The sequence below is a fragment of the Rhincodon typus genome, chromosome 14 (assembly GCF_021869965.1).
Source record: "Rhincodon typus isolate 14 chromosome 14, sRhiTyp1.1, whole genome shotgun sequence".
In the NCBI taxonomy this organism is placed as follows: domain Eukaryota; kingdom Metazoa; phylum Chordata; class Chondrichthyes; order Orectolobiformes; family Rhincodontidae; genus Rhincodon; species Rhincodon typus.
In genome coordinates, this window is record NC_063345.1 from 54,846,631 (window position 1) to 54,868,162 (window position 21,532).

A 21,532-nucleotide genomic window follows, 5' to 3' on the forward strand; every position below is an offset into this window, starting at 1 on the left:
TCTTGCTGTCTCGCGCTCTCGCACTCTTTGTCGCTCGCTCGCTCTCTCTGTCTCTCATGATCAAATCTCGTTGATAACATTTGAGCAGTCCTGTCCAAACCATTCTCTGTTCATGCTAGATACCAAATGTTGGCCATATGTCTGTCTGTTTTTTAATTCCAAGGTTTCAATTCCTTTATTTGCTGCTATGATTTAAAATATTTTAATCTCATGAAATTTCTTCCACTAAAATTGACAAATGCCTTCACACTTTTATTCTCACCACAACGTTTACACACGAAATAGGAAAACTATTTGGCCATTCCTCAAGCCTATTTTGCCATTCAGTAAGCTCATAGACAGTTTTCTATCTGAACTCAACTTTCCCATGCTTTCTATTGATCTGTGTCTTGATTATACTCAATGACTGAGCTCTCAGAGAGAGAGAAATCTGAAAGTTTACAATCTTTTGAGTGAATAAATTTTGCTCATCTCAATCCTAGATGCTATCTCCTATTACCAAACCTTGGTTCTTGACTTCCCAAACAGAAGAAATATTTTCCCTGTCATGTCCATTCAGAATTTTGTTTTAATTAGATTATTGTATATTCTTTAAAACTGTAGGAAAAGTAGGTTTGCTTTACGTAAACCCTCCTCATAAGACAATCATCTTATCCCAGGAATCAGTCTAGTGAATATTTTTTGCACTTGCTTTAAGCATGTCTTTCCTTTGGTAAGGTAAATTAAATGATACATAGTGCTGTGGTCTCACTTAGACTGCGCGTGACTGTTTACAATAGCTTCTGATTTCAGGTGGTGTATTTGTGCCATCTGCCAGTATCACTTGCTTATTCCCCTTCAGATAGCACCTTTCACAAGTAGATTTGTGTATCTTGTGAACTAAAGGTATCATACAACATATATTGGAGGCAATATAGTGTACTCATACTCTATAAAAGAAATTATATGCCATTGTCTGTTAGTAGAAAGAGAATCTAACGTGACAAATAGTAAGAGTAAACCAGTGAAAAGATAGTTAACTTAGCTCAGCACAATACATTATTTCCTGAGCTTGATAGACAAATCGTTTCCTTTCTTCTACTCTTCACTATTTTGAGTTCTTCAGATAAGCACACGTCTTTACACTCCCTATAATCATTCTCATCACAATAACCTGACAGAATGACACATCAGACAATGTCTACCAGCTCCGTCATTCACTAATTTCAGGCAAAGTGGATCTAATCCAAGCAGAATGCTAGGTGGCACTTGATGGGCAAATGTTCACATTTGTTTAAGCCTTCCTTCCTTCCTTTTGTTCAAACTGCTAAGTAAGTGAAGCTGAATATCACCAATCCCACCTCTTGATCAAATGATCCAGTCTGTTTCTCACAGACAGGTTGCCCTCTTTGCAGTTATTTATCTCAATTAATACAGTTGCCCTTTCAATTTAAATCAGCTTAAAATCTGAAATAAATAGGGAGAGAGGGGGAGGCAGATAGAAGATGGATAGAGGAGAAGATTGGTGGAGAGGAGACAGACAGGTCAAAGAACTCCCTTCCCCTCCCCCATTTCTGAAGAAGGGTCCAGGCCGGAAACGTCAGCCTTCCTGCTCCTCTGATGCTGCTTGGCCTGCTGTGTTCGTCCAGCCCTGCACCTTGTTATCTCAGATTCTCCAGCATCTGCAGTTCCTGCTATCTCTGAAACAATTTTAACCCCACTACGAAGCCTCTTCTAAGGATGCCTACCCTGAAGAAGTTACCGTCCTCCCTCCGAAACAACCTAGTGGATCTCTTTCCCACTGCAACTGTCTCTTAATCTCTTCGGCCTTCAAACTGCTCGACCACGTCCTGAAGCAAACCAGGTACTACAGCCACATCACCTTCCATCCCCGCCTCTGACCTGTCTGTCTCCTCGCCACCTATCTTCTCCTCTATCCATCTTGTATCCGCCTCCCCCTCTCTCCCTATTTATTTCAGAACCCCCTTTCACTCCCCCATTTCTGAAGAAGGGTCTAGGCCCGAAACGTCAGCCTTCCTGCTCCTCTGACGCTGCTTGGCCTGCTGTGTTAGTTTCCAATGACTTCCAAAGTCACCAGGTCTGAAAGTAGCCAAGCTCTCAGCAGAAACAAGGGAATGTCCCACAGTTGGGACCCTTTTGCCTGGAAAAAAGGCTATCTAAGGAATAATTACCTATACATTCAAATTCTTCATCTGCATCAATTTGCTCCCAATGTGACCTTCAAAATTCATTGCATGGGATGAATCTTCCAAAATAAATGGTTTGCTGGAATAAGGACAAATACAAATCTCATCACGTAAAGAGGATTGAACACCACCTCCTCATTCTCATGAAAGGACAACAGGGAAATGCTGCTATATCATCAAAAATCTTTGTCTGCGTTATTAGTTGTCAGTTTTCACCCACCAAAAGCTGTCATAATTTCGGGGAGATATTAACAAATACAAAGCACTGGATGTCAAGGACAGACCCATCCAAACGAAAAACCTCTTGGAAATATGCACTGGAACCAGTATTTTAAGGAAGGTCTGGAAGTATTTTGGCAGATAGGTGAAAGGAGCTGCTCTCTTTATTTTCTCTTTCTGAAGCAATTGGCAACCAGTAAATACAGAAACAACTCCAGGGGAAAAAAAGGAACTGAGACATTTCAACATCTACAACATTTATAATAACTGACTACACCCAAAGCAAAAAAAGAAAGCTGATCAACATTAACCTTGGGTTAAAACACTATCTCTCAAAGATATCCAAAGGAATCCAAACAATGTATTCTTTTAGCTTCTGTGGAGTGTGGTTTCAAGATGTCTCTAGATGTCTCTTTGTATCTGTGAGTGGGCCAAAGTGATCATTTGAAGGCCATATGCTTGATGTCACTTCTTCTATGACTTTTCTCTGATCTATTACTGAATAAATGCACTTTTTTCTTCAATTCAAGCAAACCTTGTTGGCTCCATTATATTCAAAGCAAAAATATTTAACTAAGTCTTGGTGAGAGAGAAAGCCTTGTGCAAAAGGCACTTAAAATGTTGTTCTGGTTGACTGAGAAAATTGAACAGATGGAAGCCAGTTCACTCATTAGCACCTGGTGATGATAAAAATTGCATCAGGGTTACTATTTATTAGCTCATTGTTTCTATAAGAAACAGCTTAATTCTCATTTTTGTTCTTTCTGAAACTCTGAGAAAGTAGCCTATTTTGTTTTGCACGTCATAAGTAAGATGGAATTTTGCATGTGATCTATTACTACCTGTAATGCAATGTACAAGGACAAGATCTTTTTGGGTATTTTATTGAAGACTAAATTATGAAAAGGATTGTTATAAAAAAAATAGTGTGAAAATGATTGCTGATTTTTTTTAAGATTTACCATATATAGTTGTTTCCACTGCTGTTAATTCAAACAGTTGTGAGTTTATCACAGACAAGCTAAAACCAGAAAGTCTATCCAAAGAGAGATTCGGCTAACAACGAGTAGCTGATTGGTCTTTGCATGGTGACCATTGATGACCAAGGATTTTTGCCTGCCAACGGCTATGTGATTTGCTCCCAGGTGGCTGAGCAATTTGTGGGTGTGAATGTTTGATCAGAAACAATCAAACCTCCAAGAAAGAACACCTTTCCTTTCCTCTGCAGTACAAAAATGTAGCTAATCTGGAAGAAAGCCAGATTTTTGCCCTACTTCAGTTGCTGTAAACTGTGGCTTTTAACCAACAATTTAGGACTTTACAAGTTATGAACAAGTCACCCTGTGCCTATTGCAAGCAAGTGGAAGTACCAGAGAAAGTAGATTGAGGAGCAGTGAACCCTGACAAGCTGAAAGGACCATTTCAGCACATCTTGTGGAAAGGGACCTTGAACCATCTTCCCAGTTTTGCCCTCCATTCATAACACCTATCTTTTGTTTTGTATCTGTGTGTGTATGTGCAGGAGGTATTTTATAAGGAGGTTAGAATTTTAACCAGGAGATTCACATAGCAATAGTTCATAATTATTGATGTGTAACTTGAATCTATTTAATTGTGATAAATTGTATTTCTTGTTAAGAGCAGAAATCTTGTCCATGCTTTCTGTCAATGTGGTTCTTTAAAAAATAGGTAAATTGGGAAATTTTGGTCATGTTGTTAGAGTGATGACTCCATGAATAGCATTGCTTGATGTCAAGCTTACTACCTCAGTGAACTAAAGTTGTAACAAATGATAATTGAGAAGATTGCAAATGGGCATTTCTTCAAATGTCCGTGGTCATATATGTAACGCGTAAAGTGAAACATGAAAATTGAGGACTGAAAACAGCGTATGAGAAGATAATGGTCAATATTTTGTAATGTGGAGTGTAGCAGTTTATTGACAATTTTTTTTTACTTGCTCCCCTATTGAGTTTAATAAACTGCTGTTTCATTATAGAGACAACTGGTGCTGGTTTAACCTGAGGGTCATCAGACTTCAGGCAAGGGGAGAGGTTGAGAAGGAGAGCGTTTCATAGTAACCTGAGCCGGTGTGGAAATTGAACCCACACTGTTGGCATCACTCTGCATTGCAAGCCAGATAGGCCAGCATTGTGGCAAATAGGGATAGCAAGCTAGTAATCCGTGTCCTTCAAGTCTTCACTCCTCTCTATTTCTGTAACTCCTTGGGCGTCACAATCCTACAATCTGCACTTCTACAAGTCTGGCCTAATTCTCTATTTCTTTTTCTAGTATTTCCAACTCTGACTCGATTCCCAAATTCTCTGTGCCTCCTCCTTTTCTATTTTGCCACTTCATAATGCATGTTGCTTTATTCAAGTTCTGGGCTCAGGTCTCAGGTCTCATTGTTTCTCTAAGTGACTTGGTGTCAAATGTTATATGAAAGTGCATTAGTAAGTTGTTTTTAAGTTAAGTTGCTCTTGAACTCAGTGGCTTCCTAAGTCATTTCAAAGGACAGCAAAGTCAACCACATTATCAAATCTGGAATAACATTTTGGCCAGACCAAGTAAGGATGGCAGTTTTCTTCCTTAAAAAACAAAAGTGAAATATAAAGATTTTTACAACAGTTGTTGGTAGTTTGATGGTACAGTGGGACTAGCTATTTTTAACTCTAGATTTAATAACTATATTTAATTTCCACCAGCTGCTGTGGTAGGATTTGAACTTTTGTCCACAGAGTGTTTGTCTAGCCTCCTAATGTACAAAACCCAGTGAGATTACCATTATATCACCATTTCCCCACCATCTCCCCTGCCCTTGGGCACACAGCCTTCCTTGAGAGAGAAAATCTGTGCACTGCACTGTAGGTACAGTCTCGCCTGAACTCTGTAAAATTGTCCAACATTCCTTAATGTTTCCCACCAAGCTTTTGCATTGAAGATAATGTACTATTTGCCTCCCAACATGCTTGGTGTACCTGCATGTCAACCTTCTGCCTTGGTGTATGAGGGACCCCAAAATTTCTTAAATATCAACTTTTAACGGTTTCTCAGTACTTAAACACTTTTGTTTTCCATTCTGCCTACTAGAGCATTTCCCTACATTATCTTCCACCTTTTACTCTGTAACTCACCCACATTACTTATCTATAGTCCTTTACAGACCCCTTGTGTCTGCCTCGTAGCATACTTCCCACCTTTTCTTTGTATTGCCAGCGAGCTGGAATATATTATCTTCTGTTGTTTTCATTTTAGTCATCAATATAGGTCATTAATGGTTGAGACCTCAGCACTGATCCTTGCAGCACTCCAATACTAAACAATCTATCAGCCTGAAAATGAGACATTTATTTTGTTTGTTTTATGCCCTCTAACCAATTCTCCGTCCATGCAAATATATATCCTGAAAGCCCATGATCTCTTCTGTAATTTTTAGTATGCTGCATTATCAAATGCCTTTTGAAAATATGACATTCTCAAACGCATGGACACAGGTTTTTAAAATAAAATCCACATATTTTTCAAATTTGTATTACCACTTCATTCATGATTCCAGGAATTCCCCGGAACTGATGCTAGGCTTTCGGCCTTGTAGTTCTCTATTTTCTCTCTTCTTCATCCCTTGAATATCCAGGTGACATTTGCTATTTTCCAATCCACCAAATCCCAGAATTTAAGGCTGTATTGTCATTCAGATTTACAGAAACTGCAATGCACTCAGTTTTAGTTTAGCTATAGTTGTGTTAACCAGCTGTGCTGGCCAGCCATACTTGCTTATGTAGGTTCTCTAGCCTGCTATTTTTTTTCCAATGCTCATTTGCTTGTGCTGAATTATTTGTAAAGAAAAGTTGCCTTTGTAGTTGCAAATATAGGTAGTATTTATTCAATGACTTTATTTTCCCAGTTGAAGTTGAAATGACAGCAAACTCTGAGAACCTTATGGCTTTCAGCCATCTTTTTCTGCATTCATGTTGAGAGTGTTCCATGTCTCTAGTCCCAATATTTCTTATCCTGATCAGCATAAAAATTGTTACACCTCAGAAATCTTATTGAAACTTCAAAACATCATTTGGAATTTGTAAATACGTCTTTGCTGATTTTGTGTGTGTGCGTTTATTTTCTTTCAGAATTATTTCAGCATTTTCATAGAATTATAGAATCCCTACATTGTGGAAGCAGGCCGTTCGACCCTCTGAAGAACATCCCACTCAGATCCATCTCTCCTACTTGCCCCTGTAACCCTGTCTTTACCATGGCTAGTCCACCTAGCCTGCACATCCTTGGACACTATGGGCAATTTACCTTAACCAATCCACCTAACCTGCACATCTTTGGACTGTGGGAGGAAACCGGAGCACTTGGAGCAAACCCACACAGACGTGGGGAGAACATGCAAACTCCCCACAGATAGTTGGTTGAGGTTTAAATCAAATTCAGGTCCTTGGCACTGTGAGATGGTAGTGCTGCCCAAGTTGTGCCACTAATTTTGTGCATGAAATGTAATCAATCCAGCAATGCACAAACTTGCATTTGTAAAGCACATGTTCTACGAATAATGAAAAGCACATGTCATTGAAGAGTTGTTGAATCATTCCTGGCAAGCAGTATCTCAGTGATCAAAAATTGCAATATATTAACTTGTATGTCAATTTTACAACTAACATAATGTGGCAGTTAGGGAAAACCACAAGATTAGTTTTGCTTTCCACACAGCACCTTCAACGTTTTATAATTGTTGAGACACCTGACTCTCCAGTGATCTATCACAGCATATTTTTGATACCAGAATATTCCAGATGAAGCCTAAATAAATGTGAACTCTTCGAATCAAATTCAGACGTGGAGTAATAAATAAATATTTGTTCACAAATATGTTCTGCTGCAGCAGCAAAGCAACTTCCAATCCTGGCAGTTACTAATCTTTTGCTATGTGGAGGAAGATGTCCATCCCCCCCTGGTTTTTGGAACTCCAAACATGCATAATGTATTAAACAAACCCTGCGGCTTGTATAATTGCATAATGCTAATTATACGATAAAGTTATTAGGAAATTACGTGTAAGTGAAATCCATAAGTTTCGACTTTTTAATCAGCTGAACCACTTCGGCTGACAAATCAAAATTTTTAGCAATGTGTTTTGCATCCTCCATCCTTTCTATAAATAATACTTTGAGAAATCCTTTAAAACCTGCTTCTCTGATTTTGTTCCAAAATTTCAGTTTCTGTGAAATTATCATCCAATTCATTTTATTTAGTCCTGAGTACTCTTCAGTTGGAAAGTCGAAATAAAATCGGAACAAGAAACTGCACACACTTCATTTCTCATGACATCTTGCCCTAGGTAGCAACCGCTAACATTGCATGTGTAGCCATGTAGTACTATTATTAATATCACAAAATGCAAAAATCAACAATTTGAATAAATTCCAGAAACATTTCAGAGTGTTTTGGAAATTAGTTTTTATATGTTCATATTATTAACAATAATACTTCTAAATTATTTTCTACATGTCCTAAATTCTGGAAAGGTGCTGAAAATCTAAATTTGATTACTTATTTTGAATATTAAATGTATGTCTACAATTCATTTCAAAGATAGTTTGCTTGGCCGGTTTTTAATCTTTGCAACTAAACTGAGTTTACATCGACTGATAGAACATATTTAGACTATTTCAGGTGCAAGCATGTCTACAGAGTAGCCCATAAATCATGAATTTGTGTAACTGACCCAATCCCCTATAGTTTTTCACATACTCCAAATTAAAGAAAGAACCAGCGATCAAACTTTCAACTTAAATAAATTAAAGGGTAGTTTATTGCAAAACTAATGCGGTAAGCTATTCAAATAAATGTGGTAAAGTTATTCGCTAAAAATACAGATACAAGATTAAAATAGGTACAGATAAATATCCTCAAAAAGATAAAAGTCAGATCAATCTCTACTCATTGTCGGCCTGGCTTGTTTCAAGATTTCTCATTACATGATGAAGAGATTGAAAACTTGAGGTCAGAATTGTGCGGCTGCAATTGCTTTTATAATAAATTAATTGAAAGCTGATTGTACAGATTGTATCAGCAATTGGGGAAGAGGGGTCTTTTCTCTTGTTAAGGTCAGAAATCACACAACACCAGGTTATAGTCCAACAGGTTTATTTGAAAACACAAGCTTTCAGAGCCTCACTCCTCCAGGTGTTAGTGACAGAGGTAGTATCAGACGCAGATCTTATAAATAAAAGATCAAAGGGTCACACCACTGATCAGGATGTATTAAACAAACTTGAGATGTTGTTAAACCTTTAATCACTTAGAAGGTTTTAATTGATTAATATGTATATGTAAATCCCCAAATTCCTTTCAAGTCACTGTCCTGAGAGAAGTAAAGGTTTTATCAGTGTTAAGAAGAGGTGACATTTTAGGTCAGACAGTGCATGTGTGAGGCCTCGTTTAGAATCTGTTTGTGTTTTGGTTTGGAGTCAGACTGATTGATTTTATTTCTAAAGTATGAATTTATAAGATGCCACATTGGCTATCTATAAATTGTGTTTTTTTTGAACAAAACAGAGTGTGTCTGTAAATTGACCCAACTGATCCACATGTGTATGTGCATATGTGCAGGGGAGGGGGTGAGTGTGTGTAGGCGTGGGGCAGAGGGACAGTGTGTGTATCCAGGATGTTTAACGACCGTCTTCATGGAGAAGGATGTGAAGATCTGTGGCGTGGAGGAAATGGCATCAGTCCTTGTTTGCTTCTCGAAATGAGCTGTTAGCATTAAAATTCAGGGCAGCTGTGCGTGAATGTGACAGTTACGGGAATGGCATTGCTGGAGCTCCTCTAAGTCCAAATCCTGTTCGAGAAGTTGCCCCAGTTGAGGATGATGACCTGGGGACATCCTTAAGTGGTACATGCATTGTCTTCAAGACTCTTTTTAAAAAAAAAAAAAAAAAAAAAAATTATGACAAGACCAAACGATTCAGGGACTCATCATTGTGCTCTGCCTCTTTGGTGGATTTTGAGCTGACGTTTCTGTCTCAGGAGGTTGTGCAGCAGCCTCCGGAGGTTGCTGTTCTTGCTGATGGCACTCGAATTCTACATTCTCTTCAGATTTCAAGCAAGGCCACAAGGCCTTCGGAAGGAATGTTAGAAAAAATTATGCACTTCTATTGAAGAAACCCCTGTCCCCCTCATTCATCACAGTGAGGCCTTAAGTTATTCCCTTGTGCAGGCTATTCAAGTCATGCCTCCTTGTGGAGCTGTGAGGTAGCTGGATGGGTAGCATTTCTGAATCAGTGTAGGTGTGATTATTGCAGTTGCCCCAGCAGGGTCTCAAATTCTCAAGATTTTACTTCGCTCCTGAAGAAGAAAAGGTCTGTAAATTACTTAGCCGTCATTGCATGTGGCCTCCAAAATAATTCATTCAGTCATTCAGTGTGATGAAGCCCATCCTCAGGCTTAAGTTGTTTGCTTTTCTAGGACCCCATGGACTATCATCTGCCAAGCCCACTTATCACTATTTACCAAACGCTATGGATTAACCGTGGCCCACCCTGGATTAATCTGGCAGGGCAGCTCAAATTGACGATAGCCCAGTCACCGACTGATGTCTCCATAGCATCCTGGCTGACCTACCTGTAATCCTTGGACTCGTTGCACTTGGCTTCAAGAACTGATCATGGCTGAGTCCCTCAAATGCAAGTACACAGAACCTCACACTCAAACAGGACCAAGCACCATTGACTGTGGTTAATCCACAGACTGGAATTGGCTGAGCTTCTTGACTGACTGTGTCAGCCTCCGCTGAGTGATCAAAATGCCCTGGACCCCACAAAGGACTGTTTCCCTCTGACTTTAGGACATGGTCATTTGCTTGAAGCACATGCAGTGTGTTTGCCTCCTTAAGTTGATGGCATATACTGCAGATGTTGACATATCTCAGATGCATTCTATGTACTTGTGTAGATCATGAAATGCATGTGTGTAGCCCCATATAAAATTAACTGGCAGGCATATGCAAGTCTTTGGTGCCTCTGAGCTCTGAAATGATGTTGAAGGCCTGAAGTGGTATGAGAGTTGGTCGGAGAAGGTATGATGATATGGTGAGGCTGGCAGATTACCGTTGTTAGTGTGAGAACAAAGGTTTGAAGTAGATAATGGGCATGGAGGGTCATTGTGTGAAAACATAGTTGGACAATGGCTAGTTCAAGCAATCAATGAGCTGCAGCCACTATGTTCCAACCCTGACTTGCATGTTTAGAATTTGTGTAGTCTAGTTTTTTGAGTAGATTTATAGCTCGGGTTGTGGATGCTGTGGTTGGTTCACTCACCAAGCTGTTTTGTTAGTTTGCAGACGTTTCATTACTCTGCTGGGTAACATCATCAGTGCAGCCTCCGATGAAGCGTTGCTGTGTTTTCCCGCTTGTTATTTAAACTCTGGAGTCCGTTGGAGTTGATTACCCCATTTCGGTTTTTCTTTGCAGTGCTGTGTACATAGGGTCTAATTCTATGTGTCTAATACTAATTCTGATTCAAATGTTTAATAACATGTTTAATTCTAATGCATGTAGAATTAGACCCTATGTACACACCACTGCAACTGGAAATGAGGTAATCAACTCCAATGGACTCCAGAGTTTAAATAACAAGCGGGAAAACACAGCAACGCTTCATCGGAGGCTGCACTGATGATGTTAACCTGCAAACTAACGAACCAGCTTGGTGAGTGGACCAACCACAGTCTAGTTTCTTGGGGAATGATAGACGGATTGGAATTGGTATATGAAATAGGCTGTTAGCAACATGAAATGCACGTAAATAGAGTAGTCACAATTTAACAGCAAGATTCCGAACTTTAGGTTTTAAGTCTGAAGGGAAAGTCAGAAAATAATTTCCAATGCAAGATTCTGGGTTTTTTTCCCATCTCACCTGCATTTTCCCAACTTCATCACCATTGCCCTCTCCACTCCAGAGAGTTGTTAGAGTTGTGATTCTGCTTTTGGGCAATACTTACTAAGTAATTTGGATTTTCAAACAGTTTTAGATAATCAGTCAGGCTCTTGGACTGATTATGCATGTTAGACCTACGTGCTGGAGCTGTGTTCTTTGTAGCTATACAGAAGATCTCTACAAACTGCACTTTTTCACTGAGGAGAGGGTTTGGAGACTGTCAATCCGTGCTGCAGCCCCGACAATACCCTGATCAATTGAATCGATTTACCCAGTTTACCTTTTGTCAGCTTACTGAAATGATCAATCATCCTGCTGCACCTCCATGTTATAACTATTGTTGAGACATTTAGCACCCTCTTCTCATGATCTATGACCTATTCTTTCCTTTCTAAAGTTAGTTTTCTTGCATTTCTCCTCTGATGGGTACGAGACAAAACACTTCATCTTCCTGTATCTTTGATCAATGTTTAAGTGCTGTACCATCAAGCAATTATGAGTATATTGCATTTGCTGCTCACTGTGTGGATCTCTCTACTTTGTGTAGATGAAACAGATTGAGTGATTGCTATGTGGAATGGTCCAACCATTCTGATGATCTGAGCTGTTGTTGGCTGCCATTTAATTCCCCACCACAGCTCCAAACTGAAGTCTCTGTCATCAACCTCTTGCACTGTTTCAAAAGAAACTTGATACAAGCTCAAGGAACAGCTCCCTCATCTATTGCTAAGACTCTTTGCAGGCTTTTGGATTCAACATGTGTTCGTACTGTAACCACAGTCTCATTTTTTTTTTAATAGACATCAGCTATTGGTGGCGACTTTGCAACCACCAGCTATATCTCCTCAAGATGCTTCTGTTCTTTTAGTTGAGCCATGACCATCTTCTATTCCCTTGCATCAATATTCCTTTTGACATTTAATCTTTCTTGCCCTCGACCCTATCACAAAGCTTCCTGTCTTCCTGCCCTCATATTTGTTTAAATGTTATCAGAATGACTTATTCTTGTTCTGAAGGAAAATCTGTGACCTGGAGGATTAACTTTTCTTCCTCTCCACAGATGCTTTCTACTTGCTGAATATTTCTAGCATTCTCCTTTGTCCCAACTTACTTCCATATTCTTCCATTCTAATGGCTGTTCATTACTGAACACAAGATGTTTTATGTTATATGCCATTCCATCTGATGTTTTTACCTTCCCTCCTACAAAGTGTCTTCATTTTCACCTGGGACAAGACAACCTATTATCCTGTCCCTTTTCTTCCCTATGCTGAAACTGCGCAGCATGCTGTGTATTGTGCACATTTTCTGTTTTTAATGCCATGTTTTCTGTCGTTACATTTTTCCCTTCGGTGATGACATATTCATGGATTCCAAGTCAATCCCTTTGGAAATAATTTTATGGATATTTAAACACTTGGGTACATAACTGTGTTTTAAATAAATACAGGAAATGTTGGAACTCCTCAGAAAGACACAAGTACTCAGCTAGGCAAAAGTAGGTAATAATGGCATAGGCAAAGAAACAAATGGTACATTAAATATAAACAAAATGTCAGAGAAGCACAGCAGGTCTGGCAGCATCTGTGGAAAGAGAATTGCAGTTACCGTTCCGAGTCCAACACAACTCTTATTCAGAACCTGCAGACACTGTCAAATCTGCTGGGTTTCTCCAGGACTTTGTTTTCATTTAAAATCACCAGCATCCACAGAAGGTTACTCAAAAAGGGTGTGTTAGACTGTTTCAGTGAAGCGTGTGCTTACTAGTATCTATATACAGGGGTATGTGACAAATGGAGAGCTCTTTGTAATACATTATATCATGACGTTTTATCTTGCATATCACACTACATGGCAAAATGGCATAATCCTGTCAAGGATACCTGCTTCTAAAAGTTAGGACTCAGTACCTGCTTACTGATCCATCAAAATGTACCACCGATAGTCATTTTTTTGGATTGTTTCTATTGCCAATCAGTTGGGACAAGATATTTTGCTTCCCAAGCAGGGGTCAACCCATTCAATTCAAGCACAAGCCGGGAAGTATATTTGACTCTGTGTCACTGTAGTGATGTGAATAAGCATCATTTTAAATCTCTCCTGTCCGAGGTTTTAAGGGGAGACTAGATGGGTCATGTACTGTAATTTATTTGACAGGCAGCTCCCTGTTTCACAGCTGTGTGATTGAAGAGTTTGATGTTCAGCAGCCTTCATCTGGTTTAGAAATCATTTTAATCCATCTTGGTCGGAAGCTGTCTAGCAGCTGATTGGCTGGCAACGAATCAAGAGACCAGAGAACAAGCTTCAAGTTTGATAATCAAGGTTAATGCAAGAGAAGTGATTTTGTTGTTTACTGCACTTGTGGGTGTAGCTAAGTGTTGAACTACAATAAAAAAAAGTTTGTTTTACTTCATGCTTTTACAAAAAAAAACAATTTTTGTTTAATTTACGTTTTATTTATCACTTCTTTCGGTTCAAGCTCCAAACTGTGTTCCTTGACTACTGATTCTATTCCTCTCACAAAATCACAGAACCCCTGCAGTGCAAATAGAAATCATTAGGCCCATTGAGCCTGCATTGACCCTCTAAAGAGCATCCAACTCAGACCCATCACCCCACCACCCCCAATCTCCGCAACCCCGCATTTCCCATGACTAATTCACCTAGCCTGCACATCCTTGGATACCGTGGGGCAATTTCACATGGCCAATCCAACTAATTTGCACATCTTCGGACTGTGGAAGGAAACCGGAGCACCTGGCACAATCCCACACAGACACTGGGAGAATGTGCAAACTCCACAGCACACTCCTCTCCCTGGCTACTATCTGAAACTAACACCATCTTAGGTGTCCTATTTGGTCCTGAGATAAGCTTCTGACTATACATCCATGCCTCCACAAAGACTGGCTATTTCTGCCTCTGTAGTATCACAAGGCTTTTCCCTTGTCTGTTATTCTGCAGCTGAAACTGTCAATTAGGACTCTGTTTTTATCTCTAGACTTGATAACTCCAATCTTCTGCTAACTGTTATCCCACATTCTATCCTCTGTAAACTTGAGGTAATCCAAAATTCTGCACCCTCTGTCATTGCTCGCACCATGTCCCATTCACTTGTTATCCTGTTGCCTGCTACCCTACATTGGTTCTCGATCCAATAGTGCCTTGACTTCTAAGTTCTCTTGCTTGTTCTCAATCCGTCTATGGTGTTGTGCCTTGCAATTTCTGCAATCTTTTCCAGCTGGCAAACTTCCAGGATATATGTGTTCATGTAGGCATAGTCAAATATAATTGCTCCACCATTGGTGGTTGTACCTTCAGCTGTCTAGGTCTGGATTTCTCTTCCCCCAAGCCTGTACAGATCTCTACCTATCTTTCATTCTTTTAGGAACCTAGTAATGAACATATTTGATCAGGCTTTTGCCATTTGCTGTTTTATCGCCTTGCATGTTTCAGTGTCTAATTTTGCATAATAGCACCCTGCAATGTTCCCTCTAAGCCACCCAAAGTTAAGTGCATGCTGTTTGGCATGCCAGAGCCATGCCATTGAATTCAGTTCAGCGTGGCTGCAGCCATGCATGACAGATGGAGATTTGTGCATCAGCTGAAGAACATAAGAACATAAGAACTAGGAGCAGGAATAGGCCATCTGGCCCCTCGTTCCTGCCCTGCCATTTAATAAGATCATGGCTGATCTTTTTGAGACTCAGCTCCACTTACCCGCCCACTCACCATAACCCTTAATTCCTTTACTGTTCAAAAATTTATCTAGCCTTGCCTTAAAAAATTCAGCGAGGTAGCTTCAACTGCTTCACTGGGCCAGGAATTCCACAGATTCACAACCCTTTGGGTGAAGAAGTTCCTCCTGACCTCAGTCCTACATCTGCTTCCCTTTCTTTTGAGGCGATGCCGTCTAGTCCTAGTTTCTCCTGTTAGCGGAAACAACCTCCCTGCCTCCACCTTATCTGTTCCCTTCATAATCTTATATGTTTCTATAAGATCCCTCCTCATTCTTCTGAATTCCAATGAGTATAATCCCAGTCTACTCAGTCTCTCCTCATAATCCAACCCTCTCAACTCTGGAATCAACCGAGTGAGTCCCCTCTGCACCCCCTCCAGTGCTAGTATATCTCTTAAGTAAGGAGACCAAAACTGCGCACACTACTCCAGGTGTGGCCTCACCAGGACCCTATACGGCTACAGCATAGTCTCCCTGTTTTTAAACTCCATCCCTCTAGCAATGGCAGACAAAATTCAATTTGCCTTTTTAATTACCTGCTGCACCTGCAATCCTACTTTTAGTGATTCATGCACAAGGACACCCAAGTCCCTCTGCACAGCAGCGTGCTGCAATTTTTTACCATTTAAAACATAGTCCATTTTGCTGTTATTCCTACCAAAATGGATGACCTCACACTTATCAACATTGTACTCCATCTGCCAGACCTTTGCCCACTCACTTAGACTATCTATATCCCTCTGCAGACTTTGTGTCTTCTGCACTCTTTGCTCTACCACTCACCTTAGTGTAATCTGCAAATTTTGACACACCACACTTAGTCCCCAACTCCAAATCGTCTATGTAAATTGTAAACAATTATGGTCCCAACACTGATGCCGGAGGCACACCACTAGCCACTGACCGCCAACCAGAAAAACACCCATTTACCTCTACTCTTTGCTTTCTACTGGTCAACCAATCCTCTATCCATGCCAATACATTACTTGTGAGACCGTGCAACTTAAGAAATGAGAGGTAATGAAGCGCCTTGAATATTTTAGTACATAAAAATACTAAGTTACTATTTTATATGTTTATTGTTAAGTAAATATTTTGGACAAATAGTCTAATACACTTAAGCAGAACATCCCAACCTTTTCTCTAAAATCCCAGTTCCTGTGCTAATCATCGGTATGGATCCTTGGTAACACAAAATAAGAATATCCAACTCCTTCCAATGATAAGTATCTAAGCTTTCAGATTTTTAAAATCTAGGGAATCAAAGATAAAAATCAGATGAAACTTCTCTGTCCAGCAAGTTGTGCAAACATAGAATTCCAAGGATTAAAATACACAGCAGCGGGTGAATCTGCCCCACCTAACTTGAATCCACTTGGGCAAATCCATTCATGGTGGTGAACAATCAGACAAAAGTCACTCCCATGATAAAAATGAAAGGTTCGTGCTGGTGGCTTCACACTATATCCTATTTGCAGCAAGCATTGGAGATTGCTGTGATAAATGGCAATACTTACTTCAGTATGTCTTCACCATGCACGTGGTCAAATGTAATTAATGACATTCACTGTATTTCATTGCATTATTTTTAAAATCATTAACCTGGACAGGGAGGTAAAAACTCACAGCAATTGAAGTAGGCCTCCAGTTGCAGGTCTGTCAACCTACTATGGCATCGAAAAGCGTAGCTGGAGTTCTTAGTTCGCTGGCAATGCATTACCATTGCTGAAAATATGCATCACTTGAATTCTTTATTTTGTAGCCAATAAACTTGCTGTTGGGAGTTTGCATATGTTGACACTGTTTATTTCATCCTTGATTTCGGCTGGGTATGTTTGTCAGCTTTGGCACTTCTGGATTAATGAAGCAAAAAAAAACATGGTTCGTGCTTCTAATTGCTACCCAAGCCCCTCCTTCAAAAGTCAAGTGCACATTTAAAAGGTCTTATTTGGATTCAACCGTGATCTTCCAGCAGTTAACTGAATTGTTGTGTAATATCCATGGTTATTCATATGAAGAATAATTGTGTGAATAGGGCCTTTTATCAATGAAACACATACCCAATATTAATTTACAATTTGGCAGAGAGGATTTTTCAGAAAATCCTGAAATGTGAGGCGAAATTGAAAATTTTAAACTCTTACAGAAATAAATTCTGATTCAGGCACTCTGCAACTTACTTTTTTGTTATTGTAGACCTAAGTGAAATTCACTTAATGATGATCCCTCTATTGTGCTGTCTTGGTAATATTGACAAAACCAAACATCTAATTAGATGTTTTGACTTTCCTTGAAATTTGGCGCGCTATTCCACACATGCACAGAGATGGACTGAGATTTTGGGGTAATAATAAAAGAGAATCTTGGTATCTCGTCATAGCTCAGTCGAAACGGACAAAAAAACTACTTCAGTCTCTACATGTGCAGCATTGTGTGGAAATCCACAAGTTGTTGGTCACGTTTCTGTATTTCCCTGAAGGCTGTGCTGTTGAAACCTCCACAGACTTTAATCAAGTAAAAATCACTGAACTGATAATCTGTTAGTGCAATTTTCTCAAGGATATTTACATAAGATTGTGTTAAACTGAGGTGTAACTGGGTTTATGATGGTTTACTGTTCATAATTACCGCTCAAAGTCTGTCTGGCCATGAAAACACTCATTCCTGGAATGCTATATATTCCTACTGAAAATAAAGATGCACAAATTTTTAAAGTATTTATTTTTATGATTGTGATATTTAAACCTAATCCTTAATCCTGTGTAATTGCTTCAATCAGTGCACTTTGCTTCCTGCTTTGCTGTCTCAATATACTTTTGTATGATTGGCTGTTACCATGTTTGATGATATCACGCTGCCAGACAGCTGGAGAAATTTCAAATTCATGTTGCTGAATGGAGAGTTCACATGAGAGGTAGATTGCTAAATATTTGTGTACAGCGTTCTTCTAGGTTGCTGGTAAGCTCTATCTCCTTTGCTGACTAAAATTCAGACCATTGGGTATAGTGGTGTTACTGAAATACTTGTAGGGTACTGTTATTGAAGTTCAGAAGAAATAGTCATGCTCACAATGTCCAGCTGCGTAATTACGTCGCACAGACTGAAAGGCTAAAAATTCATTTTGTGTAGCATCGCCACCTCAAAACATCTCTAGTTGGGTGTGACATTAACTCTGGGTTTAGTTCCTGCTGCTATCCTCTTAAACTTTTGATGGACAGATGATAGGGCAAGTTTTCTTCCTAAAAGTTGGTGTGGATAACCTGCAATTTTTTCAGGCGATATGTGATTCCACCCCCCGCCACTCCAAAAAAACCCTCAAGTTTCCACTCAGTATATTTTATCATATATTTTTAAAAAAAGTAATGGTGAGTTCAGAAAAGGAGGATCTGATAGTTTACTTTGGAGGGGAACAAGATGATGAATCAAAAAATATTTTAGCAACCTGTTTTTAAAGATAGCTACATAAACTTCGAAGATGTTATGATAAATCTTTAAAAGCCCACTGGATTTTAGGGAGGATACCAAGAGTTTGGCGAGAGTGTACAGGAAATTTACCAGAAAGATGCCAAGAGTGAGGGACTTCATGTGATGGAGGGACCGGAGAAGCTGGGACTGTTAAGCTCAGAATGGCAATATCTAAAAACGACTTTTGAAAATGATGAGTGGTTTAGATAGAATAACTGAGGAGGATCTGGTTCCATTGAAGGATGGGCCAGTAACCAGAATGCACAGATTTAAGATGACTAGCAAAACAGTAGAGGTTTGATAAGTTATTCTGTCACTCAGCAAGTCATTATGATTTGAAATATACTGATTGTGGTGGAAACAGGCAGTGATAACTTTCTAATGGGATATGAAAAAGAAACATTTGCAAGGATTTGAGAAGAGAGTGAAGGAAATGAGAATAATTATATATACCATGCAAAAAGCTGAAATGGACAAAATGGTCTGAATAACTTGCTTTGGTTTCTTTCTGTTACTTTGCAATGGTTTGAATACTAATTTCAATATTCATGAAATAATATCTTCAAATGTTTGGATTTCAATATTAGTAATGGATATTGGCTTTCTATTTGAATAATGCACATCTTGTATTTGCTAATGTTTTGTAAAACATCTAGCTTTACAGTATAAAAAAAGCCCAAATTTTGTGGTAGTGATAGGTAAACTGTTACTGAGGCATGATTCTGCAACTGAAACTGAGAGGAATATGTGGTGATTCCCATTGAATTTAATTTTGCTAGGTGCCCATAATTAAGGGTGTGGTTGAGGAGGTGTGGGTATTTGGGATTTGGCCGGTTGAGGTACCAGTGTGAGAGGCTGGCGGGGTCAGGGTGACTGATTGGGGAGTTAGTATTAAAAAGGCAGTGTTGTCTAGGGATAGAGCAGGTTTTAATGCATCTGACATTTGCTGGCTCATTATTAAGGTAAGTATGTTGGAATCCTCCAACGTCTCTGAATCTAACTCGGAGGTAAGACTTCTTCAGAACACTGGGTAATTGTGCTTCTGAGGGCATGTTGCATGGTCAGTGTGCTGGGAATTCAGAGAAGTCCTGAGAGACAGCTGGTACTTGGAGGGTTAACTTAGAAGTAAAGGTGACATAAATTTGATTTGTAATCCTCCAAGTGCGGGAGATTTAGAAGTGAACGACTGAAGTGTTTATAACGTTAAAATTATTTGATATGGAGAAACTATTTAATTTGTTAGGGGCATAATTGGAGTTGGGCCATTCAGGCGGGAAATCAAACACTTTTTTAGATCCCTGGCTATAAATTACCGACTCTCCACTGTCACACTGATAATCTCAACTATCTAAATATTGCCCTGTTTAGTATTTTTCATTTTTTTGGTCTTAAGAATTTATGTTTGATGTTGTAAATAATTCTATAATCTTACATAGTTTAGTAAAGTGTCCATTGATCTGCTAGTTTGGCTATCGGAATAGGCTGTCCGGTTTAAACTCCAAAAAGCAACTTACTATGATAAAGTTCAATTGAAATTTGAGTGGACGAACACCGTGGCCAACTGCAAATAATGCATATCGTATTTCATAAGGAACACTGTTGTTTGTCAATCTTTTCACGGGGAAAAGTTTAAACCATAATATTACTAGTTTACAGGGATATGTATGTCAACACCAACTTTGAATTTAACTAATTCTTAATTAACTTAATGGAAGAAAATGGGAAATGATTGGATGGAAACAACTCATTTGAAAGACCAGAAAAAAAAATTGAAAGAACTGAAAATCAAATTCTCAAGAAAAATAGTTTAAGGCCATTTATTTACGTTGTTTTCTTAAAACTGTAATGTGAAATTTATAAATTAAGATGTAAAATAAAAACAACCTTTTCAGAATTTATGAATATGATTATTTTACTCTTGATGTAGTCCTTAACATTTTTACTTCATACATCTTAAAGTTTTGACCTAATTGCATACATTTGTATTTAGCAGTTGAGGCAATTACCAATTCTGCCAAAGTAGTATATACATGTGCAATTGTAGAATTTTACAACATATCTGTTTATGGATCATGGATTATGTTTTGTCATAATCTTCTATCTTTTTTATTTAAAATAGTATAAATGTAATTAATACATGTTTTGTTTTTCAGCTGGGTTAATAACTTTGGTCATGAAGGACTTGGTCTCATGCTTGATGCTTTGGAGAAACTATTGGACAAAAAACAGTAAGTCAGAACTAGTTCTTTAAATTTAAAGACACAGGATGAGGTGGAAGAGAGTTAGTGACTAAATAAGATCATAAGACATAAGAGCAGAAATTAGGCCATTTGGCCCATTGAGTCTGCTTTGCCATTCAATCATGGCTGATAAGTTCCTCAACCCCATTCTCCTGCTTTCTCCCCGTAACCCTTGATCCCCTTGATAATCAAGAACCTAACTATCTCAGTCTTAAATGTACTCAATGACCTGGCCTCCAGAGCCTTCTGTGGCAGTGAATTCCATAGATTCACAACTCTCTGGCTGAAGTAGTTTCTCCTTCTCTCCATTATAAAAGGTCTTCCCTTTATTCTAAGGCTGTGCCCTCGGGTCCTAGACTCTCCTACTAATGGAAGCATCTTCCCAACATCCACTTTGTCCAGGCCATTCAGTATTCTGTAAATTTCAATTAGATCCCCCCTCATCCATCTAAACTCCAATGGGTATAGTCCCAGAGTCCTCAAACGTTCTTCATATGTTAAGCTTTCCATTCCTGGGACCATTCTCGTGAACCTCCTCTGAACCACTCCAGGGCGAGTGCATCCTTCCTGAGATATGGGGCCCAAAACTGCATGCAATACTCCAAATGTGGCCTTACCAGAGCCTTATCAAGCCTTAGTAGTACATCCCTGCTTTTATATTCAAGTCCTTTCAAAATAAATGCCAACATTGCATTTGCCTTCCTGACTACTGACTCAACCTGCAAATTTATCTTGAGAGAATC

The 21,532-nt window shown here is 39.1% G+C and overlaps 1 protein-coding gene across 2 annotated transcripts in view; it reads left to right on the forward strand.

Annotated features, from left to right (window-relative positions):
• The window catches only part of LOC109914929 (protein diaphanous homolog 2-like), a 395,717-nt gene that overhangs the window by 222,966 nt on the left and 151,219 nt on the right, over nt 1-21,532 (forward strand). For both annotated transcript variants that reach the window (XM_048605014.1, XM_048605013.1), the window contains exon 7: nt 20,703-20,777. In XM_048605014.1, coding sequence (XP_048460971.1) covers nt 20,703-20,777 — 75 coding nt within the window. The remainder of the gene's footprint in view (nt 1-20,702; nt 20,778-21,532) is intronic.